This window comes from Xiphophorus hellerii, chromosome 6 (genome assembly GCF_003331165.1).
Source record: "Xiphophorus hellerii strain 12219 chromosome 6, Xiphophorus_hellerii-4.1, whole genome shotgun sequence".
NCBI lineage: Eukaryota > Metazoa > Chordata > Actinopteri > Cyprinodontiformes > Poeciliidae > Xiphophorus > Xiphophorus hellerii.
Genome location: NC_045677.1, coordinates 11,093,163 through 11,120,941, shown reverse-complemented (window position 1 = coordinate 11,120,941; position 27,779 = coordinate 11,093,163). Strand labels below are relative to the sequence as shown.

At 38.6% G+C, this 27,779-nt stretch overlaps 3 protein-coding genes across 4 annotated transcripts; 2 read left to right on the top strand and 1 right to left on the bottom strand.

Annotated features, from left to right (window-relative positions):
• Positions 1-7,669, top strand: LOC116721359 (E3 ubiquitin-protein ligase MARCH2-like). 2 transcript variants are annotated; one of them, XM_032565024.1, is made up of 6 exons: positions 2-294; positions 619-655; positions 2,327-2,629; positions 2,748-2,943; positions 3,209-3,418; positions 6,322-7,669. In XM_032565024.1, exons 3-6 carry the CDS (start codon positions 2,445-2,447, stop codon positions 6,475-6,477), a joined length of 747 nt encoding a protein of 248 aa, XP_032420915.1. In that variant the 5' UTR covers positions 2-294; positions 619-655; positions 2,327-2,444; the 3' UTR covers positions 6,478-7,669. The 2 variants fall into 2 exon arrangements, with proteins under 2 accessions (XP_032420916.1, XP_032420915.1); XM_032565025.1 differs by lacking the exon at positions 619-655 and having other exon boundaries at positions 1-294.
• A 1,552-nt stretch (positions 7,670-9,221) lies between these two features.
• On the bottom strand, positions 9,222-17,184 carry LOC116721361 (ras-related protein Rab-11B-like). The gene is made up of 5 exons (XM_032565027.1): positions 16,965-17,184; positions 14,495-14,690; positions 12,457-12,650; positions 12,281-12,361; positions 9,222-9,933 (listed from the first exon to the last, which is right to left on the bottom strand). Exons 1-5 carry the CDS (start codon positions 17,002-17,004, stop codon positions 9,788-9,790), a joined length of 657 nt encoding a protein of 218 aa, XP_032420918.1. The 5' UTR covers positions 17,005-17,184; the 3' UTR covers positions 9,222-9,787.
• Positions 17,185-18,024: 840 nt separating this feature from the next.
• Positions 18,025-25,801, top strand: LOC116721355 (mitochondrial import inner membrane translocase subunit TIM44-like). Its single transcript, XM_032565020.1, has 13 exons — positions 18,025-18,253; positions 19,143-19,247; positions 19,464-19,628; positions 19,733-19,813; positions 19,983-20,132; positions 20,369-20,502; positions 21,007-21,092; positions 21,340-21,432; positions 21,556-21,680; positions 21,960-22,010; positions 22,319-22,408; positions 22,841-22,951; positions 23,120-25,801. Exons 1-13 carry the CDS (start codon positions 18,224-18,226, stop codon positions 23,237-23,239), a joined length of 1,341 nt encoding a protein of 446 aa, XP_032420911.1. The 5' UTR covers positions 18,025-18,223; the 3' UTR covers positions 23,240-25,801.
• Positions 25,802-27,779: the final 1,978 nt, after the last annotated feature.

Genomic DNA, 27,779 nt, shown 5'->3' with positions numbered 1-27,779 from the left:
GGGTCACATGACCAGTGCACAGCTGAGGGATGCCGAGGCTTGCTCTTTGCTAGCCAGCTAGCCCCGTTAGCTGTGTCTAGCGATTCTGGCAGAATCGGGTGGATTTTATTCTACATTTTCTAATCAAATCCAATCCAGTGGCCTGAACTGCCTGTCATGGGGAGGGTACACTGCATATGGTCGTCGTCTGTATCCCCTCGTAATGGCAGCTTTTGCTCAGGCTTCAGAGCCATAAATCGTAGCTAGGGCTGTCCAGTTAGCTCAAGGCCAATCGAAGAAAAGGCAGGCCGTCGGGTGAGTACACTTACAGTAAAGTCATATTTTCCACCTTAGTAGCGTCATTTTTTTGACAGCCACATAACATATTTGCTCTATTGTAAACAACTACCCAAATAAGGCATCAGGTTTTTATCGTTTTTAAATACTTGTATTCTTATCGGTTATTACACACCAAAGCCACTGTCAGCTGAGCATAATTAACGATGGGTGTGTTATTTATTACGGCCAGCCGCGTAATATAAACTCAAAATGTAGGTACTAATCGCTCTGATTTATTTTTTTCTCGCCTTTTAGTGTGTTGTTAAAGCTTAATGTTTTTTTTTTCTCTCTCTCTCTTAGTGTGTCGCATTGAACTGAAGTAAAACCTGCAGTCCTGGTTAGTTTAGCATGAATTGTAGTCAATTGTTTACTTGTTCGATTCCTACAGCATTTTAAGAATGTAATTAATAACATCTTGGAGGTTATTGTAGATAAATTACAGGTTTACATTTTGTTTTTGACACCAAGACCTCAGGAACTCGGTTGAAAAACAAACACTCCCACTGCACTGTCAAACATTCCTTATGTGGGTGAAGGCATTAATAGATCTTAAAGCCAGATAGCCCACATTCTCCCTCCTTCTGATTCTTGGATAGTTTATGAGTGTTTTTTGTCGGGCGATTGGTTTAAATTTTATTCTAGCTTTTTCTGAACTCACATTCAAACTCCTTTTTTAAATACACAAGGATTTCTATGAATAATTTTTTTTTTCATTGATCATCTTAAAGACTTTAAACTAAAAGTAAAAAAAAAAACAGGAATGCATGTTGGAGCCAATTTCCTGCATTAGATGTTAATTTAAAAAATGCATGAGCAATGGCTTTTTGGGATTTAACTAATACTGGTATTAATTTGAAAGAAAATAATATTTTAATACAGAATTCTATGCTTTCAATAGCATTTTTACGAGTGTTTTTCCCCAAGGAACACACAAAACGAAGATATCCACAGGCTTATGGATTTCAGTTTTACCTTGTATATGCTAATGCAGGAAAATGTAGGGATTAAATCAAATAAAAATTTTTTATTATATATATATATATATTTTACCAGTAGCGGTTTTTCCTATTCTTTTCACAAGGTTTCCCCCAGAAAACTTCCTAAGCTTGGCGGTTGGGTGCTCAGCAGTCATTTATCTAGCGGCCAGTCATGTTTTTGTGTTAAAAATGTTTAAAGTTGACAGGAAATTAGAAAATATTTCTTGATAATTGTGTGTTATTGGAAAATTGGAAGATTAATATCTGAACACCAACTATAAAGTCTTAAAAAATGCAAGCATTTTAAAAAGACTTAAATAAATAAGCAATGCTAAGCCTGGTGGGGACACAAGTAAAGCCTGGTGGCCCGCCAGGCTTAGAATAGACTGGGGGAAACCCTGGTTTTCAGAACTTGAATTATTAATTGATTCGTATTTGTCTGTGGACAGTGTGTAGCTGTTTAAAGAGAAGTCCTAGTGGATATAGTAAAGCTTTTGTGGTCACATTTTTGCTCTTTAGCCGTCAGTTTCTGAGAGCTGTATAAATAAATTTGTAATTATTAAGAAAACAAATCGAAAATACGAAAACGAAAATAAATAACATATTTTGAATCAAAATTGAATGACTGAGAGAAACAATTTTTTATGAAGTGCCTGGAGATAACGTGTTGTGGATTGGTGCTACAGTATATAGATAAACTGAACTGAATTTAAATTTTCTAGGGGTATGAGTAAGTTTGAGATTAACTGCTTCTGAAATTTAGATTCTGTGTAGATTAGAGAAAAATCACATTAAATTCAAACTTAATCACCTAATTCCTGTTTTCTACTCTTTTTCAATATTGAAATTGTAAAATAATACCATCCTTGCAAAATAATGTTTCCAATTCAAAACTTAAAACCGATGACACTGTAACTGAGAAGTGTGAGTAAAGAAGTGACTAAAAGGCACAAGAATCTTTTTTTATTTTTTTACATAATCACGTGACATATGCTTTTATGTTGTTAATATCTTGGGACTTTTCCCTGTAGGTGGATCAGAGAAGTTTGGGGGATTGAATCTTTCAAATCCAGTTCAGGATCAGTTCTTCATTTGGAGCCAGCGCCGGCCTCTGCCAGTATTTTCATCACTTTCAACCCCAGATGAACCATGTCTTCGTCAGGGTGCTGCCAGCTCCCCGGATCCCTTTGCGATTATTCTGAGAACACTGAGCCCGATGCCTCTAAGCATTCAGAAGAGTCTGATTCTACTACACAGGCCCAGTACGTTGCCAAGGTTACAGCTAAAGATGGCCGCCCACTCTCCACTGTTGTCAAAGCTGTGAGCTTGCAGAGGTGAGTAGAAAACTAGCATGTGGCTCCAGTGTGTATCCTGTAAATAAGTGAAATGTGGCTAACATTATTATTATTTTTTTTTTCCCTTTCCCTCCGATGGTCGTGTGTCGGCGCTCAGCGATGTGGGGATGTGTCGGATCTGTCATGAGGGAGCTGGAGGGGAGACACTGCTCTCACCCTGCGACTGCACTGGTACTCTGGGAAAAGTGCACAAGAGCTGCCTGGAAAAGTGGCTGTCATCCTCCAACACCAGCTACTGTGAACTTTGTCACACAGAGTTCACCATTGAAAGGAGACCACAACCACTGACACAGGTAGGAGGGGCTGAACTTATTGTGGCGATGCATATGTTTGATATCTTCTTTTCTATGTTTACTAGAAGATAGTCTCATTTGTTATTTAGCATTGCAGTACTTTGTTGTCTTCACAGTGAGAACAAATATTTTATAAAATGACCAGTTCACATCACATAGATATATTCGTCAAAGTTCTTCCTTTAGATTTATATTTTCTAAACTGATATTGTCTACTACCGCTAAGTTTGAATTATACCAGTAAGCTCTTCATTTTGCTGTTCAGTGGCTGAAGGACCCCGGCCCTCGCAGTGAGAAGCGCACATTGCTGTGTGACATGGCCTGCTTCCTTCTCATCACGCCCCTGGCGGCTATTTCCGGGTGGTTGTGTCTCAGGGGGGCCCAGGACCATCTGCAGCTGAAAAGCAGACTGGAAGCTGTTGGACTTATTGCCCTAACCATCGCCCTCTTCACCATCTACATCCTCTGGACACTGGTAACTATGGTTTTCACTCGCCACTGTAACTTATATTCTAAGGTGAACTGTCCATCATTATCACCTCATAGCCGTTTTCTTACTCTGTGGTGCTTAAAACAAAAAGAGAAATCTTTGTGAAACTTGCTCTTGTTTTTAGCTCATATTTTATTAGCTTAGTTTTTAAAAAAAATCAAAACGGGTCTCTTATAAATGAGGTCTTGTGATCCTGTATGAATAAAGGTCAAATAAATAAAAATAAAAAGAATAGTGTTGCAAAATAAGTCCTCTGAATGACAATGTTAAGCAAATTTCTAGATTTTGTCAACAGTACCTTGCAAAATGTTTCAAAACCCTTTTTTATTTTTTTCATGTTATAGCAACAAGCTTAAATGTATTTTATTGAAAAGAAAATAATACATTTCATTGATTTGTTCTTTTTGCAAAAGTAAATTTAAAAAGTGAGGCATGCATTTGTATTTAACTCCCGTGTGGCTGTACTTATAGAGCCACTTGGTGTTGCAATTAATTCTTTTGGCATCTGTACGGTGGCCGACAGGTGCAAATGCGCAGCAAAAGAGAAACATGCAAACAAAAAAAAAAACACGCGCACAAATTAAATGCGGCAAGCAAAAAGAGAGACGCAAACACCCCCGAATGAAATGCAGCAAACAAAAAGAGAGACGCAAACACCCCCGAATGAAATGCAGCAAACAAAAAGAGACGCAAACACCCCCGAATGAAATGCAGCAAACAAAAAGAGAGACGCAAACACCCCCGAATGAAATGCAGCAAACAAAAAGAGAGACGCAAACACCCCCGAATGAAATGCAGCAAACAAAAAGAGAGACGCAAACACCCCCGAATGAAATGCAGCAAACAAAAAGTGTTGAAAACGGAAGTGCTCCAGACCACTAGGGGGAGTCAAAGAAAATAGTATTCATTTCTATGGGACCAGATGCAAGATTCTTCTTCTTCTTCTTCTTCTTGGTATTTATTGGCGGTTGGCAACAAACTTACAGTAGCATTACCGCCACTTACCAGTATGGAGTGTGGTTCGAGATGGTCTATAAACTTTCACTTTCTACCTTTTCCCTCCATTAACTCCTGATTAAACATACCCCCACACATACACACCTGCTTATATTATCCAACTTGCTTATAGCTTTATATACCCCTCTTTGATATTCTTTACACACTCACACCCAACTTGCTCTACTCATATCCTATGAAATAGCTTTGTTTTTTTAAGATACCGAATAATTATTTGAATATGTCTACTCCCGAAATCTCTCCTCAAAAATTCTATTAAATTAAACCTTTCTTTAATACCTACACACTCTCTCAGCATGCATCTTCTCTCTTCTTCATACTTACAACACTCTAAAATAACATGCTCTATTGTTTCAGACTTCTCACAATAATCACACTTTCCAGATGCAAGATTCAGAGAGATACCTTTACTTTCTTTCAAATTTCTTTCTCTGAATCTTGCATCTGGTCCCATAGAAATGAATACTATTTTCTTTGACTCCCCCTAGTGGTCTGGAGCACTTCCGTTTTCAACACTTTTTGTTTGCTGCATTTCATTCGGGGGTGTTTGCGTCTCTCTTTTTGTTTGCTGCATTTCATTCGGGGGTGTTTGCGTCTCTCTTTTTGCTTGCCGCATTTAATTTGTGCGCGTGTTTTTTTTTTTGTTTGCATGTTTCTCTTTTGCTGCGCATTTGCACCTGTCGGCCACCGTACATCTGTCTCTAAGCAGGTTGCAGTACAGACTGAAATTTTTCACAATCTTCTTTGCAAAGTGGCTCGAGCTCAGTCAGATTGGACGGAAAACATCTCTGCTTCCACAACCATTTAATTGTGTTTAGTTCTGAGCTTTTACTGGGCCGTTTCTAATGTGCAATTACCTTAATCGAAACCTTTCCATGGTAACGCGCTGGATGTTTAGCTCTGTTTAGATCTCAAGTCTCTTGCAGCCTCTAAGACGTTTTCCTCTGGGATTGCTTTTTATGTAGCTTCATTCATCTTCCCATCCATACTGACCAGTTTTCCTGTCTTCGCTGAAGAAAACCTTCCCCTCAGACATGATGCTGCCACCATCATGTCTGAGATTGGTGACGGTGTGTTGAAGGTGTTGTGCAGTGTTAGTTTTCTGCCAAATGCAATGTTTTAAATATGGGCAAGGTTATTTGATTTTACTCTCATCTGACCAGATCACATTCCTCCATGTGTTGGTTGTGTTATGTACACGGGTTTTTGCAAAAATTTTTTTAAAAATAACTTCTTCTTATTGTATTCCAACAGTGATTTTCTGCTCCAGAAAGGGCCAGAGTTGTGTATTGCATGACTAATAGTTATTTTGTAAATAGATTTTCCAATCTGAGCTGTGGATTTCTACGGTTTTTCTAAAGTTATAAATTACACACAAATGAACTGAATTTACTAATTAGTTGATTTCTTTAGGCAGCTTCTTTATGTTGATTTTTTTTTTTTTTTTTTACATAAAATCTCAACAGCTTATGTAGAAGTTTGTCCTACAGATGAGATTGTTCTCCAGTTTTTTTTAAGTGGGGAACTCTTAAAACATGATGAGGGAAGGATAGCAGGACTTTATGTGCAGCTTATCATTCAGAGCTTTCGAGAATCTACATGCCTGAACAGAAACGCATAGCTTGCTGAGATCAGAAGCCAAATTTCTCCTTCACATCTACTGAACTGGGTGTATAAAAAGCAACCAAGAGAAACTTTGGAAAGCACACTTATGAATTCACTTTTAAAAATTAGCCTTTATCTTTCTTTCTCTGTGTTACATCCATCATGCTGTGTCTCAAACAACGTTGTCACTTTTATTGACACGTCTTTTAATCTCCTTTCACTGTTTGTTGTGGCCAACCCCCTCTTTTTTGTCGCCCGACCTTTAGGTGTCGTTTCGGTATCACTGTCAGTTGTATTCGGAGTGGAGGAGGACCAATCAGAAAGTTCGCCTGCTCATGCCCGACATGAAGGGGGCGCACACCACCCAGCGTTCGGTGCCGACCAAGTCGACCAAGAAAATGACTGACGAGACCATCGTATGAGTGCCGGGCGGTGGCGAGGGAAATAATGCAAATCAAGCTCACACAAGCACTCTAAAAAACAAGATTAATCATAGTAATACTGAACTTTTGCACTTCATACGGACGATCCTGAAGGGAAAGGGATGCTTTCTCCTCATGATTCTTTGTTAAGGCACTTGATTAAAAAAAAACAAAAACAAAACTACGTTATTGGCTGCCCACAAAAGTGGATTTGGGAGGAACTCATTTCAGAGTGGTGTTAGATTAAAAACTGTGTACTCACCAGTGCTGGGATGTGAACGAACTGACACTCAGAGAACGGACTAACCAGCCTGACTTTTTATGTCAGTGGCAGAAACTTATAAAATACTAAGACACAAGCTAATGTAGCAGGATATAACTGATTCAGCATGCTACTACAGTATAATAAGAGACATATTCACTACCTATAATTCCCCTATTATGCCCCCTGCACAATGTATTTAGCTGGTTTTAAACCGTGGACGAACAGTAGTTCTGCAAATGGATAGGAACCTAAGAAGATTGACAAAGTCTAGCTGTGAATACTCCTTTTTTTGTTTGTTTGTTTGTTTGACAAGTAGAGGGCGACTGTCACCTCTACCACTGTCCCTGTCTATAATCTGAAGCTTTTAAGTTTCCAGGTACAGGTTTTACATTGCTTTCTCTAGAGGAAATATTAAATCATGTTCCTCCTTGGTCAGTAAAGGGAGACGCGTTGCATCAGTCACACATGTCAAGGGGGTGGGGGGATGGGAATCGTAGTTCATAAAATGACACTAACTCGCTCTGAAAAAGTGTTGAAGGCATGAAAAATGTTTACATTCTAATTGGATGATGTCTCTTCTGTTATCATAAAAGTTTGTTAGGAAAGCCTCACTCCACGTGTAAATGCATCACTCATGAGCTGAGCTGAATAGAAATGGTCTGTGGTAATGTCTTAAAAACCAGAAGAAATTCAGTTTTAAAAAAATCTAACAGCAACCATGTTTAGATTGGTAATATTGAAGGCACTGGGGAAATGATAGACATGCGATTTGAGATCAGTCTGGGGCTCAGCAAAATGCAAAAGAGAAATGTGCTATGAGATGTCAATCGATGTATACTAAAAGTATTTTTGTGTTACTGTAGTCTTCCTGCTTCATCCCCCTTGGAAGTTGGGTTATTGTGCAATAAAACATGAGGGACTCCTGGACATTGTGTGAACTGGGATTTGCTTGCTTGTTTTCGTGAATTACATTCTTTTTTTTTTTTTAATTGCAGCAGCACAAATAAAAATACCAAAACTTTTGAAAAATGTGAACTCTAAGCACATGTATTCAGTGGGGAAAAAATCTCATATTGGGGAATAATAACAGTCGCATAATTTCTGGCACCCTAAAATTCCCTTTAAAAGACAAATTGAACATTTCTTTTTAATTTTTTGGTTGAACTTAAGCAGGGTGTCTGCATTCTTAAAACAGTCTTAAATTCATGTCTCTGAAATCAAGGCCTTAAGATGTCTCGAATTCATAAAAGAAAAATAAATACGTTAATCACAGGTCTCAAATTTTGCTGTTGCAGGATTACATAGTCTTGTTTATTCTGTGTATTTTTATTTTGTTATGAAACTTGTCTGTCAAAGTTCCAGTCACGGTGTTCTGCGTTTGAAGCTACGGCTAACTAGCTGCTAAGCTTTTCTCCAAAAACTTCAGATGAGTCTGGTGTAAAATGGAACCAACGTTCGAAAATGCACTTCATCCCCTGTTTGGTGTGGTGAAGGATCTGTGATGTTTGCTTGCCATTATGAACTCTTTAAAATACTTTGAGATTTTTTAAAAAGATTTTATTGAGGAGTGAAGAGACAAAGGCCAGACCCTCGGAGTCAAACTCAGGATGACCGCGTCGAAGAGTCTTTGCACATGGTATGCAACTTACCCACCCATGTACCATACTTAATTTTTAAAAACTCTCCCAGAACTAACCAGTAAGCTGAAAATGTACTCATCATTTCGACGTATCATAACACAAAACATGAATCTCTAAAGAAATGCTTCACCAGACGCAATGTAAAATGTATTCCCCACTGAATATATATGCACGTAAATTAAAGTTCAGGCTCGTTAAGTGTGCGATTATGCAACTGCAGTGAAAGATTGCTTGGAGGCGTTTTACACTTCACCAGGGCTGACAACAACTTGGTTTGTGTTGATACCTTGTAATCAGGCAGTGTGGGAGTTTGAGAAGGGAATTTTTCATTTCTCTGCTTTGGAATCTTACTTGTATGATATTTCTGTGTAATGTTACTATACACAGCTGCTGTTCAGAACACAAGGCAAATATGTCAGTAAAGGTATAAAAAAAAAAACCGTCTATGGATAATCTGATGCTCTGTTCAATTGAAATACCCTCTGCTACTCAAACATAACTGGTGTGTTTTCGTTTATTGGGCAACAGTAAACTTTAGGCGGTATCCTGGATATTTGTATTCCTTTTTAACAAGCTATTTTTTATTGGTCTTGCATAGAAGCAACGAGTTGTTTGGCTATTTCTTCATTATGCTTCTCGGACTGTTTAAAAAGAACTGCATGAAGTTTGAGCGAAAAGTAAACACAAAAATACTTTTCAAACTCAATTAGAGTTGTGAGGTTGAATACTTAAACGAGGATGTTCCTCCCACATTTTTAATCATCAGCTGTCTGGTCTATAACCTACGTTTGTACTTCTTTTTTGTTGTCGTTTTGTTTTTAAAAAAGGACACTGCACAGTAATATTGTAAAATTTATTTCCATGGCATTAATATAATGTATGTGAGCAGACAAGCTATCAAAACAAACAGAACAAAATATATTTTACACAAAAACAAAGTAAGCGTCAGCAGCGTCACAACCACTTTTTGAGATGATGACTGAAGGAGGAAAAGGCCCAAAGACAGGACTGCTGATCCCAGTGAAACCGGCAGGATTTCAAACCCAGGCCTTCAGTTTGTGCCAACAACAGTCTACCAGAGAGATGTCTAGGCATACAGGGTCTCGGACAAGGCTATACTCCTACTCTAACATGTTAACTAGCTGGTAGCTGCTCGGGGTGGTGTACCTTCAGTCCTGTTTTTGTGCCACGATGTTTTGACCACATCTGGGTCAGATTACTACTTGAAATCAAACTCTTCTTCTATCTGGGATTGATCGTTTTGTGGCTCAATGGAACTGACTTCACCGATTCAAAAAGTGCAGGCGCCGACTCGTCGTGCCCAGCGTATTCGAAAGCACATCAACACTAGTGGATTTCAGTTAATAATCGGACCGGGTGAGGCAGGACGGTTTTCCAGCGGGGGTTACAGGTTCTGACAGCACTGCAGCTTGCTCCCCCTCTGGCCGTCCGTGGTCGGAGGGACGCTGATGTCCACCACGTTGTTTCCTGGGGACTCGTCGTGGGCAGATCGCTCAGCAATCTGTTTCTGTGATACAATCCGGTATATTTCTGTTTTCACAAAGATAAAACAGTGATGTTTCAGAAGAGTAATCATAGTCTGTTCACACTTGTACCTTTTCTAACCACAGGACGCCTAAGGTAATACAAAGCTAATCTGGAAAGGGAAACTAGATCAGAAAGAGGAAGCTACATGCAAAGTTTAAAAGTCAGCTTCCTACAGCGGATGAAACGGTGAAATCTAAGTTAATGAATCATACAGTGACAAACATTTGGACCAGCTGGTTTGAGTTGTATTAGTAACATCTGAGTGTGCTGGGAAACAGGATTCCCGGTGCTTCAGGAGCCAGACTTTAGGTGTCACCTCGGTGTCTGAAAATACAGTGGTGTGAAAATGTATTTTCCCCCTTTCAGGTGTTTTTTTTTCCCTTTTTTTTTTGTCGTAAGCATTGAATCATCAAACAATACTTGATATCAGAGTTGAGCATTTACAAAAAAAGCTGTTTTGCAATAATAATTTCATTTATGAAGAGAACAAAATCTATCTAAACCAAAGTGTCCCTCCCATGTGGAAAATGTAATTGCCTCCTTAACATCAGCGTTGAACTTCCCTTGGCAGCAACAACTGCCATTAAGTGACTATTAGCGGTGAGTTTTTTTATATTGCTGTGGAGGGATTTTGGCACACTCATCTTTGCACAATTTATTTAATTTATAAAAAATTTTTAGAGTTTGGGCTGTCATGCCCCAGACTCTCATTCCTTTCTTTCTGCTTGACATATGTGTGCTTGAGCCACCATCCATCACACTATCACCACCATGCTTGACTGTTCCTATGATCTTTTTGGTACCTTAAAAAAAATATTTTTGTCTTGTTTCTCCACAAAATATTTATTGTTTTCCGTAAATATGACCCTTTTCAAAGCGATATATATATATATATATATATATATATATATATATACATATATATATATATATATATATATATACAGTATATAACAATGCCTTGCTTTGTCATCTCTTCTCGACTGTCTCCATATTGAGTTGATGTTTTTAAAAATCTTTTGCTTAACTTTTTGTTTCATTTAGGTCTGATTTAAGTGACTTCTTGATTATACAGATCAGGTAGTAGTCAGACTTGCGTGCAGCTAGTGACAAAAAAGGTGGCTTATCTCAGTTAACTAATTTTTTTAACAAGTGACCCATATTCTGTGCAGGCTGGTTTGGTTCCTTTTTACCTTCATAAATAAAACTGCATATTGCTGATATTAACATTTCCCACATGATCTTATATGTGACAAAAAAATAAAAACAAGAAGTCTATAACAAGAAGTCTACTGACTGAAATGCTTTTTCCACATCTCTGAATGTAACGGTTATTTTAATAAAAACAAGTGGAGAGAGTTGTCAACAAGGTATTACAATTACATCTTAAACCATGTAGTGCAAATGTATTTTTACTTGAGATTTATAGCGTCTTTTTCATAATAAAATCACACATTTCAATGTATTTTACTGGGATTTAATGGACCAATACAAAGTAGGGGATAACTGTGAAGTGGAATGAAAATAATGCATAGTTTTTAACCCTTTTTTGCAAATAAAAATGTGTAAAATTTGGTATGTAGACATGAGCAGCTGCTTTTACTCTAATACCCTTAAATAAAACATTAACCATCACCATGTGTTTAATTAAATCCCGTTTTGAACATAAATATAGTTGCTCTGCAAATGCATCAGAGGCTAAATCATGATTACTAAGATACTAAAAATAAAATTATCGGCTCCCCTCACATTTTCCCATTGCTAATATCCTACTGTGTGTCACAATTGAGTTTAAATATATGCATGAATCACAGGGGCATATTTATAGAAGTCAGTGACATGAGAAAATAACTTTTGTTGGCAGTATGAACTATGTTAAAATAGACTGGAAACGATAACCAGAATTCCGTCAGAATACATTAAGCTTTTATATGAAAACGGTCTTTAAAAAGTTCTTTAACAGGAGAATTGTTCTAACCCAACAGAAAAATATTAACCCATCTTAGTACAACCATTTTTTTTTTTTTTTACCAGATCAGAGTTCACTTTCAGACTCCAATTTGATTTTTTGAAACAGTGGTTACTGCAGTAATGTGTGCAAATACGTCTGTAGAGGAACACTGACTGACTACAGAGCTGATGCTTTAATGTCCACAGAGAAAATGATGAGAACAAAAAACAATACACAGAACAGGCTCTTACTCTGAAAGGTGTTTACTTAGTTTAATGTTTCTAAAGTTGTCTTTTACTGCAAACACCTTTTGATAAGATAGATCTAGTAAATATACATTTGTATCACTCCCTTTCTTGTCTTTACTCTATTATTGTTTATAGTCTAATTATAACATACCTGTAAGAATATTCTTGAAGGCTTCTTCAACGTTTGTTGAGTCCAAGGCTGAGGTTTCTATGAATGACAGATTGTTCTTCTCTGCAGGTTCACACACAAACACATGAAGTTTTACTACTTGAACCATCCAGTGATACAAGCTGTTCCCCCATCACAGTGACGGGCAGTGCAGTTACCTGCAAAGGCTCGCGCCTCGTCTGTGGGCACAGCCCTGAGGTGGCGCAGGTCGCTTTTGTTGCCCACCAGCATGATGACGATGTTGTTGTCGGCGTGGTCTCTCAGCTCCTTCAGCCAGCGCTCCACATTCTCATAGGTCAAGTGTTTAGCTATGTCGTACACTAGCAGCGCCCCCACGGCTCCTCTGTAGTATCTGTAACACCGTCAATAGAAAAAGCAACTTAAATTGATGGACTCAGATCCCCTTATCTCATAGAGTTTTGCTAAAGCTTCAGTTATTGAATGTGTGGGTTTTTTTTGTTTTTTGTCAATTAAACTCCTTGCTTCCAAACGTTCACAGTAACTTTAGTATTCCACTTTCTCCATTTGTAGAATGCACTGGAGTCTTTGAGTTTTTGTTTTGATCGTTTAGGAAAATATTCAACACACTCACAAAGCCCCAGGGTGAGCCCTGCTGCTCACCCATTGACAGACAGACAAAACTGCCAGGAGTAAATGGAAACAAAGTTAAAGTCAGTCTGGAGATTGGTATCAACTCATTTCTCCAAGAATAACCTGGCTTAGATAGTAAATTGATGGATAGCACACTCCGTGTTATGACTGAACATAAGAGAAAATCATTAAAAAGTCTTGTTCTAACAAAATATTACATGAGAATAAAATGTAAACAGAAAAACAGCATATGAATCAATCTAATAATCTGCCTTTACTGTAAACTAAGTCAGAATATAAAAGTGAAGGGTACCTCAAATGTAAACAGCAGTACTGTTATAAACAATCCATCCTCTGTGGTCACAGACCTGAGGTGGCGTTATATCATTATATCAGTCGCTTATAAAAATGTGGGATAAATTCTATCAGTTCCTTCTTGGCCTGTGGCTTTGTTTCATTGAGATTTGAGGACTTTCATTTTTGCAGTCATATAGTCATTTTAATTACTATATGACTATAAAGAATACTTTTCAATTGACCAGGTTTGTTGTCTGTATAACAAGCCTACATCTATCCACCATTGTTGGTGTTACATGTTTGCGCTCTTACAGTATGCCATATGTTGTTACACCAAATGTAGTGCTATTTACCAAGACTTCATGTTGATACCTCAGGTGATACTTTTTTTTTCTCCCCTCCAGGGGTCTTTTGTGGGCTCTAGTGTCCCATATATGAAAGTAGGCTGACAGGAAAGGGGGAAGGAGAGAGGGGAAGACATGCGGCAAATATTGTTGGGTCCGGGAGTCGAACCCGCGACGGCTGCGTCGAGGAAACATGGGTTGCGCTATCCCCTACGCCACCACGGCACGCCCCTCAGGTGATACTTTTGCAAACATAAAGCATTCTGCCATGTTATTTGGGATATGACTGTACCAACTTTGCGATTGATTATTTTTTTCTTATTATCTAAACCATTCCCATTTACTCCAGCTCTTGCTTAGGCTTTTTGCTGCATCCAACACATTACATTTGATAGATTACATTTCCATTTGTCTTCCCATCCACTATGACTACATACAGGCCACTTTTAATGTTGACCAGCATCATATTAAGGATGGTGTTGTTAGGTAAGAATACTTTTCAAAGCATATGTAAGGTCAGCAATTTTCAGGGTGAAATTGTTGAAATGTCTGCTTGTGGGTCATTTATCTACTGCAGAATCACTGACTTCCTATTGTTTGGTTTGTAGCGCTTCCCAGGTTGATGTATGGCAACAACAGCTTCTCTAAATTCATTGTTGCTTTTGTTCCTCCTTGGTATCGTGTTAACACAAATAACCATTGCCAACCTGAGCTGCAAACTTACAAAATTTCTCCTTTTGCAGAAGTACACACGCTGGCCAGTGATGAGTTATTTGCTGCAACTAGACGCAGTTTTTAAAGCCTGTCTGGTTGTTTGTGTGGGTCAGTTACCATTCCACTTAGTTGAATCATTCTGATCTCAGAGTTATACGCCGGTTGTGATTGCCATGGTGAAATATTTCCCCCCCACTGCAGGTGTTGCAAGACTGAAAAATTTGCAATCGCAGCACAAAAGCAAACTTACGCCGACGTGATGGCTCTGTAGCGTTCCTGTCCTGCTGTATCCCAGATCTGAGCCTTTATCGTCTTGCCATCCACCTGGATGCTGCGCGTGGCGAACTCCACCCCGATGGTGCTCTTGCTCTCGAGGTTGAACTCGTTTCGTGTAAATCTGGACAGCAGGTTGCTCTTCCCAACACCTGAGTCTCCAATTAACACGACTATGGAGGAAAAGAAGAGCGCGCTAGTCAATGTTAATGTGATATTAAATCAAAAAAGACTTTGAACGTTGCTGTCAACACTGAAGTGGGCACTTTTATGAATGGGAACTTCAAATAGGAAGATAAAACACTGGATAAAGAGATTCTTTGACTTTTGAATGCAGAATTTGATCTCGTTTGATTTTCCCTTAGCAGGCATTATTTATTCTTACAGTCTAAGACTCTACAAGTGATAAGCGTCAGTAAACATAGCCTGTGATATGGTATAAAATATAGTGCCTTGCAAAACTATTCTTCACAACCCATTAACGTTTTTGAATGTGGCATCCAAAGTCTTCAGAGTATTTTGGAAGGATTTGGGGGACAGATCAAAACAAAGTAGCATTGATCATTTCCCTTTCATTTAAAAACTGTTCCTGAAAAGGATGAATACATTTTTGAGCCTCCTATCAATCTAATACCCCTAAATAAAATCGTGGGATTATATTTGGCTCTCGAACTTACCTACTTAGTTAGTACAATCCACCTGTTTTTCTATTATGAGGTTTTCTAAGGATCATTAATGAACAAATCAGCATCATGACCCCCAAGAAAAGCAGCAGGCAGCTCAGGGATAAAACTGTTGAGAAGTTCAGAGAAATAACATCTCAATGTTTGCACATTCCATCAATGAAAATGGAAAGAGCACGGCTCAACTACAAATCTACCATCAGCCTGAACAGAACCCCATCGTCACCGTCAAAGTAGAGAAGCAGCCAAAAGACCAACTCTGCAACAGAGCAACTCTGGATGAGCTGCAGAGATTCACAACTCAGGTGGAAGAATCTATCTATAGGACGCCTAGTAGTTGTGTTACCCACAAAGCTGGCATTAATGGAAGAGAGGCAAGAGGAAGGCCATTTGTCATTTAGAAATACTGCTTGTAATTTCGCACAAGCCATGTAGGGTACAGGCATAAAATGTGGAAGGGGGATGTTCTGGTTTGATGGGTCTGAAACTGAACTCTATGGTCTACAACAAAAACAAACACTACACCATGAGTTGTAGCTTCTACCTGGATGCTCTTTGTCAGGAAAGAGAAGACAGTCATAAAGACTGAAGTTGACTGATATGACTCCAATTTAATCTGACTTGAGGTGTGTGCAAAGCCATGACAGACTTGCAGTACTGATAACAGCAATATGATTTTTAAATGCCTATCATTCAAACCCCAATAAAACACATTAAAGTTTCTAGGTGTAAGGCGATTCCCCGTGAACATCCTGGAAACAAATGATTTTAAATGATCAACAGTCTCTGTTGTTCACCCATTGTCCTATGCTGCTGCAGTCTAATGAGTGTGACTGATTGAGCAGATGGTTCTCATACAGCAGCAGCAGCAGAGGTGGAGCCTTTTTGTTTTGCCCTACTTCCTCAACAAAAGGAAACGTAGCCCAACTTTGTTCTCCCCGTCGGCTTCGGCCGGTCCGGGGCTGCAGGAAGCTGATAACACGCTTCATCAAAACCTGAATCGACAGTTTCAGGCCGCCTTGCCCTTCCTGTTTCGGACGGGTTATAAGGCTCGGGCAAGGAGAGAAAACACAAGGAGGGAGGAGAGGGAGGGGGAGAGACTCCTCGCCTCCGGCAGATGCTCTATTCATCCCACAGAGGATACTTTGTTACATCTAAATGGTCTTTCTGGCTTATACAAGCCCAGGATGTTAATGTGCCACAGGAGCTGATATCAGGATCAAAGAGTCCATTCTGGACCCAAAAACGAGGTGGGACCTGGGTCTGGTACCGCTTCAGGCTCGGTGACACCCTTTCAGGCTTAATGACTGTAAGAATAACAGAAATGAAAATAGAAGGAAGTTTTGCGCCGATGCATCTGCAGTGAGTCCTCCTCATGTTGGGAAGGAGTGCTATTGATCAGCAAAAGGTAAAGGCCAGCAGGCCTGAATACATCTGAACGGGAGAAGTAAAGAGAAAGCATCCAGTGTTGCTAAACAATACATCTAACCTCATCTATGAGACGATGAAAGTTTATTTTAAAAAGCTTTAGTGCGGATCTGGCTGCGCATTAATTGCCCAATAAATACAGCTGCAGGCTCTGTAAATTCACAGCATTGTGTTGTAATAACAGCAACCGATTATCATCAGCACAGCTCAGCGACAAAAGGGAGAAAAATCACAATCATCCGTAAAACGCCGCTTTGTCTGGTGCGTAAGGAGCCAATCTATGTATCTTTTCTACCCTTTATTTTATTTTATTTTTAAAAATTTATTTCTTCTTACCTTTGAACAAAAAATCGTATTCGTCGTCTCGGTTCCCCATTCTAGACGAGGCCACTCCAGCGCTTGTCTCCGGAAGAGGATGAGTGGACGCTGTGAGTGTGGATGGTCGCTATATGCCAGAAAAATAAGGTAAAGATTTGTGCTCAGACTCTGCGCCAGTGTCGGCTGTCAAGGCGAGAGCTGGTCGCAGAAAAGGGGAGAGAGCTCCCAACTCTGCAGAGGGAGGGGAGGAGTCCCTGCAGTTCAAATTCCTTCCGAAGGGAGGCGCTCCTCACCGGCATGCCACCAGATACCTGTCACTCATCTGGTTCACCCGCTATCAAAACACGTCATTTATTTATACCAGAGACAAAATAAAGTCATTTATGAAATGACTGTATTATTTTATGAAATGATCATTTCATAATCTGATATATGCACAGAGTGAACTTATAATAAAAATAGCAAACCATTCAGATTGCATTTAAATTTCGGAACAGTCTCCTAATAAAGACTAAATAAAATGTCGGACATTTATTTTTCACAATGTATGGATTATGTATAATGGGGGAAATGTGTGTCATCACTAATGGCCTTTCAAATTGAATTTGGATTTCAGACATATTAATGTCTTGAATCTGAAACCTCAGTGGCGGCTGTACTTGCTGATTTTTTGCAGTCAGTCAAAAGATTTTTGACCATATTGACTGAGTCACTCACTGTGAATCGCATGCGGCCTCTAGTGAAGAACATTGTCATGCACTGGATACTGTCATCTTTTGGTGCTATCTGGTTTGTGATTATGCTTTGAGAACTGGATGGGCATGTTTCAGGATACTTCTTTAAATATATATATATATATATATATATATATATATATATATATATATATATATATATATATATATATATGTCAGAATTCTGAGATCAAAGTCAGAATTCTGAGAATTCTCAGAATTTTAATCTCAGAATTCTGACTTTAAACTCAGAATCTGACTTTAATCTCAGAATTCTGACTTTAAACTCAAAATTCTTTTTTTTTTTCGGTGGCCCTAATCCTCTTCCGTAAAAACTGCATCATAATAGCTGGTGGGGATATTGGTGCTATGCAGATAGGAAGCAGCATGTCTTAATTTTAGCTTGGACTGTCCCTTTAATCAGGGTCAGTTACTTGGCCCCGCCCCATGTTCACTTCCCGTCCTCCTATTGGTCAGGTGGAATGTCGGTTCAGACAGCGAAGACGCACCAGTACGCACGTGCTTCCCTGATTGAACGTCAAGATGGCAGCGTCCGTGTGTCGGTGTTACGAGGTTAGACCCCATTCATGCCCTTCATTACAACTCTCAGACTTGAAACGCTATTTTATTACAACGAGTTTAACTCCGATGTGTTTGTGTCAGTTTTGTCACCTTTATTCATGAGAACAAGGTTTTATAAATCTTAGTTGGAGTACGTTATGACCGTTAAAAGGCCTTGTTGCATCAGAATCGTCGCAGTTAAATCTGTTACCGCTTAATAACATAAGCTAGGTTTTTAGTAAATTTGGTTACTGTGCTTTATAGGGTTAGGGTGTTTTGAAAGGGAGTTTGTTAAAAATCAATAATACATTGTGAGTAGTTTTAAACCATGGTATGGGCTGGAGCAGAACAAGAACGGCTGCATGTTTACTACAATACCGTTGCCATAACAAAATCGGACGAGAAACTGAGTAATGAAAAGGTTTCAAACACATTCTACACGACGACTGAAAATTCTTCACATTTGTATTGACAAAATGATGCTCTTTAGGTGAAAGAGTTCAGTTTTATTTTTAAACACATGCATATTTTCCTTCCACTTCAGAATTATGCACTATGTTGGGTTGGTTTTATCATGTAAAAGCCCAATAGAAATGATTAAAGTTTGTTGTTGTAGTGTGACAGTGTGCCGTAAGGTTTTTAAAGTGTTTGTGGTGGGAGTAAAAATAACAGTGGTCTGTGCCACCAGAAAAGAAGGGGAGGGGGTGAATATTCATAATGAAGTAATACATTTTAAAATAAATTAGTGCTGTTTCTTTCTCAAAAATATTTCAAGATTTTCTCTTGGACTGTTGGTGTTGCTTTCCCCTGTACTCTGTTGTGAATCAGCAATTATACAGAAACCTTTTTAACCCCTCGCTGACATGAACTGCCTTACCTTACTGCTGTTTTTTGATTGCAGCTGATTGGCAGGAATGCCTTGGCTCTCTGCACACGTTCTGTGGTCTCTACTACATGGAAAAGAGATGCCTACAGGTTACACAGGAGCCCGGCTGCAGCTGCGCAGGTACACACTAACAATTATTTTCACATGTTCCACTTTTGGGGATTTTATTTAAACAGTCAGTTGTTAGCATATTTGGTTGTACACTGTTTTCATTTGTCTTCCATTGCCGATTTTGTGTTTTGGATGCCTGTAGATTTCTGGATTCCTGTATTTTATTTATATATATATATATATACTAACATATTTTGCGTAACGTTTTTCTGTTTCTCTGTTCAGGTCCGGTATTCTTCAGGACGGAAAGGTTTTCTGGGGGAGTTTGTTGATAATCTTCGTCAGGAGTTCAGCAAGAACCAGGAGATGAAGGAAAACATCAAGAAGTTCAGGGAAGAGGCCAAGAAGCTGGAAGAGTCCGACGCCCTGCAGCAGGCCCGCAGGAAATATGTAAGGGAGTCGCTTGGCTTCTGGTGTGTCGGTTTACATTAAAACTGATTATTGTTGGTAAAACGCTTTGACTTGAATGCTGCAAAAATTCTTTGTTTCATTAGAAATCTATAGAGGCAGAGACGGTAAAGACTTCTGAGGTGTTTAAGAAGACCTTTGGCTCTCTGTCAGACACTGTCAAAGAGGTGAGGTGTTTGATGGGATCTAAACAGAAAGCACTAAAGAGTGGTTACTGGATTTTTTTTGGGGGGGAAGGATTCATTCCATGTTGTGAATTCACCTTACATATTTGTACATTTATTCAGTGGACATCCATTTGAATTCTATCTTTTACTGTATTTTTTTGTACTTAAGGGTCTAGAAGAGGTGACTCGTACAGATATAGGAAAGAAGATCAAAGAAGGCGTGGAAGAGGCAGCGAAGACGGCCATGCACTCTGCAGAGTCCGTGTCTAAGGGTGGAGAGAAACTGGGCCGGATCAGCGCCTTCAAGGCCATCTCACAGGTCAGAAGAATAGACATCTCTCTAAATCTCTTCTTTAAAAATGCAGCATTTGAGTTTGCAATAGAGTAGCTTTCAGCTCAGTTGCAGATAAATAACAATCCTTTCCTGACACATACGTCTGAAGTGCTTGTTTGATTTTCCCTTATTCCTGATTTTATCTAAAGCTCTGCTTTAACGTGCTGATGAACTTTCATGCTTCCCAGCTCAAAACGTTAAAACTGCTGCTTCCTCTGTAGGGCGTTGAGTCCATGAAGAAGGAGATAGACGTCGGAGACGCCGGCCCCTACAGAGCTCCTGCTCAGCTGAGGAAGAGAAGTGATTTTTCATTTAAAGGGGCAGACAGTGACAGCAGAGTGTTTGAGGCCAATGAGTAAGTAGCTGCTAAAAAGAAAAGAAAAATCACTGTTCTCTACATTGATACCAATGCATGAAGTCTTGCAAAAATGTGTATTTAGTTGTTTTTTTAAACATTTCATCCTGTTAATACATATGGATGTATTTTATTGGGATACAGGTGAAACACAAGGTACGAATGAAAAGGCTTTTTTCAGATGAAAATCTGAAAAGTGTGGCTTGTATTTGTATTGATTCCCATTTACTTCAGTAAACACAAATATAAGCCAGTGAAATCACAAGGTTCTTCAATATCTCAAAATGTCCCAAAAACATTAGGCCTTAAACAGCCTTAAATACGTCCAGAATGTCCAATCTAGGTTTTAAATTACTTCTACTCATTTAAGACTTTTAATTTTTGAGCAATAAACCAGTTTCAGTTTCCCTGTAATGTTTCCACCACTCGCTTATAAGTAAGTGCATATTTTATGAAGTTCGTTTCCATATGATTAAAAATTCCACATCTGTTTTTATGGTGTAGAGAAGCTCTGGGGGTGGTTCTGCATAAGGATTCAAAGTGGTACCAGCAGTGGAAGGACTTCAAGGACAATAATGTGGTCTTTAACCGTAAGTTGCTTCCAAATAATAAACAAACTATTTATATCCTTAATGTCCTTCTGCTTAATCTGTAGACGTGCCTTCTCAGTTGGAGACAGCAGGGGGCAGCAGATAGTTTTATAAGTGCATGCCTTAACACAAAAATGGTGCGCACTTTAGATGTTTTTGATGAATACAACTGCTGCCTTTATCTAAAAAGCACGTTATTTTTCTAAGAAAAGTCCAACTCTTTCATTTCTTTTTCCTTTGTGCTCAGGATTCTTTGAGATGAAGATGAAATATGATGAAAGTGACAATGCTCTCGTCAGAGCATCTCGAGCCATGACTGACAGAGTTACTGACTTTTTAGGTAACTCTTCATCATTTCCACCTTGTCTTTCCAGTTGTTGTTTTTATATATTCCGACCTACAAATTTAGCATACCAGTGCTGTTTTTGTCAGTGTTGCTGATGGCGTTGACGTGCTTTTCTAGGTGGCCTTTTCTCAAAGACAGAAATGTCAGAAGTGCTGACAGAGATCCTGAAGATAGATCCCAGGTTTGACAAGGACACTTTCCTCAAGCAGTGTGAGAAAGACATCATCCCAAACGTCCTGGAGGTAATAGGAACCACCAGCTTTTGCTTGTCATTTATTCCTTAAATCCTTCTTTTCTTTTATCCGTTCCTTGTCGTATTTTATTCCTTTGCTCCCTGATACAACCTAGCTCAGTTAGGGAAAAAATTAGTTAAAATAAGATAAAGAAAGCAGGTTGGAGTTTAAATGTAAATCTCTTGATGATTTTTAAATAGAAAGATAAAACCTGAGTGTCAGAAATATCAAAGCACAAGTAAGTGAAGCATTTTCCCACAGCTCACTCATGAATTGTTTCCTCTGCAGGCTATGGTCCGTGGAGAGCTGGATGTGTTAAAGGACTGGTGCTATGAAGCGGTAAGTTATTCAGCAGCTACATGAACATTTATCTTTAATAATTTTTTAAGCTCTGATTAATTTAAAGTTGATGCTCCACATAACAAGAGTGGAAGTAATTTTTAGGTTAAAGAAAACAAATGTAAATCAGTTTTTTGCTGCATGACAGAGTTATGTGTCTAACGTACTTTCCAAAGTACTTTTTCCAAACCTTTTTAAATGCATAGGCCCCTTTTTAGAAATGTAAAGCATGACAATGAGCTGGCATGTTGATCTGCTTTCAGGTATTATGTGTGAAGTGTTGTTTCATCCTTTGTTCTTCCTCTCAGACATACAGACAGCTGGCCCATCCCATCCAGCAGGCCAAGGCTCTGGGCCTTCTCTTTCAGTCCAAAGTTCTCGACATTGATAACATAGATGTAAGTTCTGCTACACCCTGTTAATACTATCACTTACACCTATGGAGATTTTCCAACATCCAGTGCATTATCTCCTTATTGTCTTGCAAAAGTAGTCAAATTTGTCTAGTTCTCCACTCCTTCTTAATCCACTTCATCAACATACTGATTGGTGAATTGGCGAATGCGGAAATGAAATCCATACAGGGTTAGATGAAAAGATCACACAAGTTCAGAACATGTAAGACGGTAGCTGATCTTCAAATGAGTGAATATTCCAGCAATTTCACTCCAGTGCTCAGAAATTACATATCCTCTTCAATTAATATATGGCAGCATGGGTTAGGTTTGAAAAGTTGAACCTCCAACATCGGAGAAACCGAATGACTTCTAATCGGCTGTTTTGAAGTCAGTCGTGAGCCTCATGTTTTGTGGCCTCTCTGTGTGTTTTAGTTGGCGATGGGTAAGCTGATGGACCAGGGCCCGGTGCTGATCATTACCTTCCAGGCTCAGGTCGTCATGGTGGTCCGCAGCCCAAAAGGAGACGTTGTGGAAGGCGATCCGGTCAGTGAACTTCAAATTTACTGCAAATTTGAAGCAGAGCTAGGTGTTCATAGTTAATTTGAAACTACAAAATGTTACATTCCATTATACCAGAAGACATGGTGAAAGAACACTGAAAACAGTTAATCATTTATGTTGTTGTTTGGCATTAAACACCTACCTCCACAGGAGAAAGTGATGAGGATGATGCACGTGTGGGCCCTGTGTCGGGACCAGGAGGAGCTGAACCCCAACGCAGCCTGGAGGTTGTTGGACATCTCCGCCTCCAGCACAGAGCAGATCCTCTAATAGGAGGTCACAGGGGCTGCAGATGAACGTCTCTTCTGTTGGACAAACTGTAAAGGAGGGCAGAGGACACAAACGTTGGGCTGGAATCCGCTCCGGAGCAGAGCAAACCCCTTCTCTGTGCCGACTTTCCAGAAGATTCATGTGCACATGTACATAGTTGATGCTCGATCATTCGCTGGAATCTGCATCCTGACTTAAACTTCATTCTTGCTTGCTGTTCTTCGCAGTGCTTGGATGGACAGAGATATAAGTAAAGCACCTAAACCTTCTTGTTATTAATGTCTGTTAAAACACAGAATCACAATACTGAAGACTTCATCCTGTGCTGCTCCCCTTCCAGACTAGTGGTAAGATTCAGAAAGATCATATCTTGTACGTGGACAAAGTGGACCTTCATCTTTTATGTCTGTTGAAGTTTTGAGAGATGTGTCAAAGTGTCCCTATATTTTTATCACTTTTCTTTTTGAACATTGGAGGCATAGTGTAAGCAGCTTCAAATTTGCATTTGTGGCTGTAAACTCAATATACCAAGGCACAGTGGAAATGTTCTTCACACGATTAACACTGAAGAAGTAAGTTGTAATTTTTGGCAGAAACTAAAGATGCACACATCAGACGTTTGTGGTAGTTTTTGCTGAATCTGTTTTTTCTTTAAGATTTAGAGCAAGATTCAAAAATTATGATTTTTGTAGCATTCATGCCTTGAGCAATCAGTTATTTACGTTGAGGGCAAAGGTGACATTACGCAATTGAATGAAACAGAAGTTCCTCCAAAAAAATTGGTATGTCCCATTATTGCTAAAACATGCTTCTGAAGTTTACCATTTCGTATCAGTATTTAGTCTACCTAAACAGCACTTCCATGTGTATATCCTAGACCTAGAGAATGAAGATCTTAACCTTACTTGAGGATTTCTAAGAAACTGCCAACATTTCCAAATCATGCTCATAGAAATGTATATTTGCTTTTAGTTCAGCCTTCCTGTTGCCCGCTGAAAGTCTTGCTCTCTCTCACTGTCGCAGCCTGAAAGAACCACAGACATGTCTCGACCTGTCACTGAACTTTGCTTTCTTTCTAATGGTTTCTTACATTTTGTTTGTTTCAAATGAAGTGCTTCTTCTGACTTCATTTTAAGCACACCACTGAAAATAGCTACTGATGAATCTTCTCAGTATTCGTATTGAAGAATGCTGTCAGCAAGAGTGTTCACTCATTAGGCTTCTAAAAATCAGGTGATTCCGGTCAGAAGCTGGTGACTTAAATCAAATAGCAGGAAAACAATGCTCCTCTTGTGTAACCATAACACAAATGGTTTGACATGTAAACCTGGGTGGAACTTGATGATCCGACGGACCTTTTCAGTCAATGTTTCGGGTTTATGATTTTGTTTTTTTTTCTCTAGTGAAATAACTTTTCCAATCTCAACGAAGGCAGAAACGAGAGTGATTGTAAATAGATGTAGTAGATCTTTGACTGTTGTTTTGCTTTTATATGCAGGTTTGTGGGTTTTATTTCACACATAAAAGTACCATGAAATTAGATGATTTGAATATAAAACATTCCAAGAAACGATGTATTGATTTAGTGCCACAGCTGCTCTTGGATAACGAGTCTATTAGTTACATTATCAGGAATACCACACATTATGTTTTGTTAAGTTGCAGTGCAGTATGTCCTTCTCTTAATCTACATCATAACCTGTAAGTAAGAAGTGCATTGTTTTATTTCATCATTCAGGCAGCTTCAGGTTTCCAGAATCGTTTAGTTCTACCAAAGTCCAATCATTCACCTGTTTGTCTTACACAACTGCTCTGTTTACGTTTCTGAATGTGGCTTTTAAGCAATGGTGACAATTGAGTTTATCACTGAACAGACTGCATTGTTGTTTAAAATATTATTGATGTTTAAGTTGAGTCCATTTGTGTCAACGATGATGCCAAAATTCGTGGCTATATCCGACAGGCACAGCATGCTCTTATTTTGTTAGACAGGAAGTCTTGTATGTAGGTTAAAATGTCTATTTGCTCAACGTAAAGGTAAAATATTTCAATGATCCATATTTAGTGCTTTTGCTGATGCAAGATGGTTCTCATGGAAGAGTTTACACACAGCCTATAAAACCCTTTCCACAGCATAATGCTTCCTCCTCCTTGTTTGACTGTGAGGTCATGCTCAGCTCTTTTTTTCTCTCTCTCTCAACATGGGTGGTTTAAGTTTATGCCAAAGAGCTCCAACTCATTTAGATGTTCTCTTGCGAATATGTACACATAACTTATTCTCCATGTACATAATGTAATATCAGAATCCTGTTGGAATAAAATACATTTTGTTTGTTCTGTCCTCAACACATGCTTTTCTTCTGAAGTCATATTTTTTGTTCCAGAGTTTCTGCCAAACTTTTTATGTCTTTTGGTTTTTGTTAAGTTAAGCAGATCTTGTCAAAATCTCAAAACAAAGCAGGCTAATATAATTATTTTTGCCTCCTCAGAGTCAGCAGCTCTGGGTGCATCGCGTATGTGCTCTCCTCTCTCAAGAACAAATTAAACTCTGGACTTCCTGTGTGTCTGTCTTTTGTTTTCTCATTTCGGTCCTGACACATGTTGACAGATGTTCAAGGACATGGCTATCAATGCCAGTTGATATACTCATAGATCAGTTTGTGTGGGACTGAAAGATTAGGCTTTAAATAATTCATGCCTATAGATCCACACACATACAGTCAATACGTATGGGGTAGTTTATCTTACGGCTGTCTTGAGATAAATGATTAGAGAGGTTTTTGTACTAACTAAATCAACTAGTCTGCAGAGATGAGGCTTCTCTGTGAACAAACCTGCGTCCTAGTGTCTTTATACAGCCATTGCCTTTTTTGTGCAAATCAAGTTAACTTTAACAGGGAGAGTTGTTTCTCTAAGAGATGTGTTCTTAGTGAGATGGTGTTAAAGGAAAGAGCAATGTTTTACCCTTTAATGATGCAACCATACACACACCACACTGTGCTCCAGCCTACATTGTACTGTAGTTAGTACAGTATCCACCTAGTAAAGATTTGTAAAAAGCCTTTAATTGAATGGATAGTTTTGCTGCAGCAGTCTAATCACACATTGACTTTTTAAGGAAATTTACATCTAGTTGTTGGTTTTACAAAATCATTTGAACCAAACCTTCTACTACTTTCTACGAGTTGTCAGACTTCCACAGCAGACCAAGAAAAGCCATCAACCTTTTGCAACAATTTTGGGGAACTCATTTTTTTTTTTAACTAGAATTTCTGTCAGACATTACTTATTTATTTATTTGTTTTATAACTGATGCAACAACTTTGCACAAAGCGCTTCAACATTTAGACTGGAACTATGACAAAAAAAAAAGTTAACAGGTTTTGCATATAAAGCAAAAATGTGTACACAACCATTTTCCAACACAGGCTGTTGGAGTTTACAAGCACTCTGCAGTAGTGACCTATGTTTTTGAAACACAAGTTAGAAATTGTATAACAGTGATATTCATAACCAAAATAAACAAACAACAACAACAAAAAACAAATTGCATAAGTCTAGGTCAGAGGCTCTCATCAGTTATGGCCACAGGAGGACAGCTCTGTGTGATTAGATTATGAACTAGTTCTGTGCTACAATTCACTCACTATTAATTAAACCAACAGGGAGATCCCATGTAGCCGCAGGAGGGGGGCCACTGGATGTGTGTTTTGTAGAATATGAACTATGCCAACTAATTACTTCTCCCTGTAAGTATCTGGAGTAAAGCCACAGGTACAGACAGGTGGCTCAGCTTGTTTTGTTTCCACATCTTTATCACATAATATGTCACAGCTCAGCAAAACTTGTGACGTAGCAGGGATAAATAGATCTTAAGTAACTTGATAACCGGCTACTATGAATTTTTTACCAAACACAATGTGATATTAACACATTTCCTTTCTGCCATCTGAGAGGTAATGTGGTTTTAGGTAAACCTTTGTTTCTTAAAAATATTATGATATAGTGTTTTTTCTTCCCAAAAACGCAGATAAAACAAACAAAAACAAAAAAAACTCACCTCTTCAACCTCAAATGAAGACACAAAGTGATGATGAAAGGATTTGTTCCTATTCAGTTTCTTTCTATTTTGCCACACTTCAGCGTTTCAGATCATCTGACAAAGTTCAATTAATCTAAAATTCGGTTTTCAAAGCCATATTTACTTTACTAAAAGGTTGAGGTGTACTCAGAAATTTGTCACTCTTATATATATATATATATATACCTGTATACTGTGTATATATATATATATATATATATATATATATATATATATATATATATATATATATATATATATATATATATATATATATATGTGTGTGTGTGTGTGTGTGTGGGGGGGGGGGGGGGTGCGCATGTGTGTGTAAATTTGACTTGTTTGGCTAGTTACTTTTATTTGTTATAAAACTAACACTTTTATAACGAATTTATATCAGATCATGAGTTCTTGGTTAATGTCAAGTTGTCATAACAAAGAAATTTTGAATAATGTCAA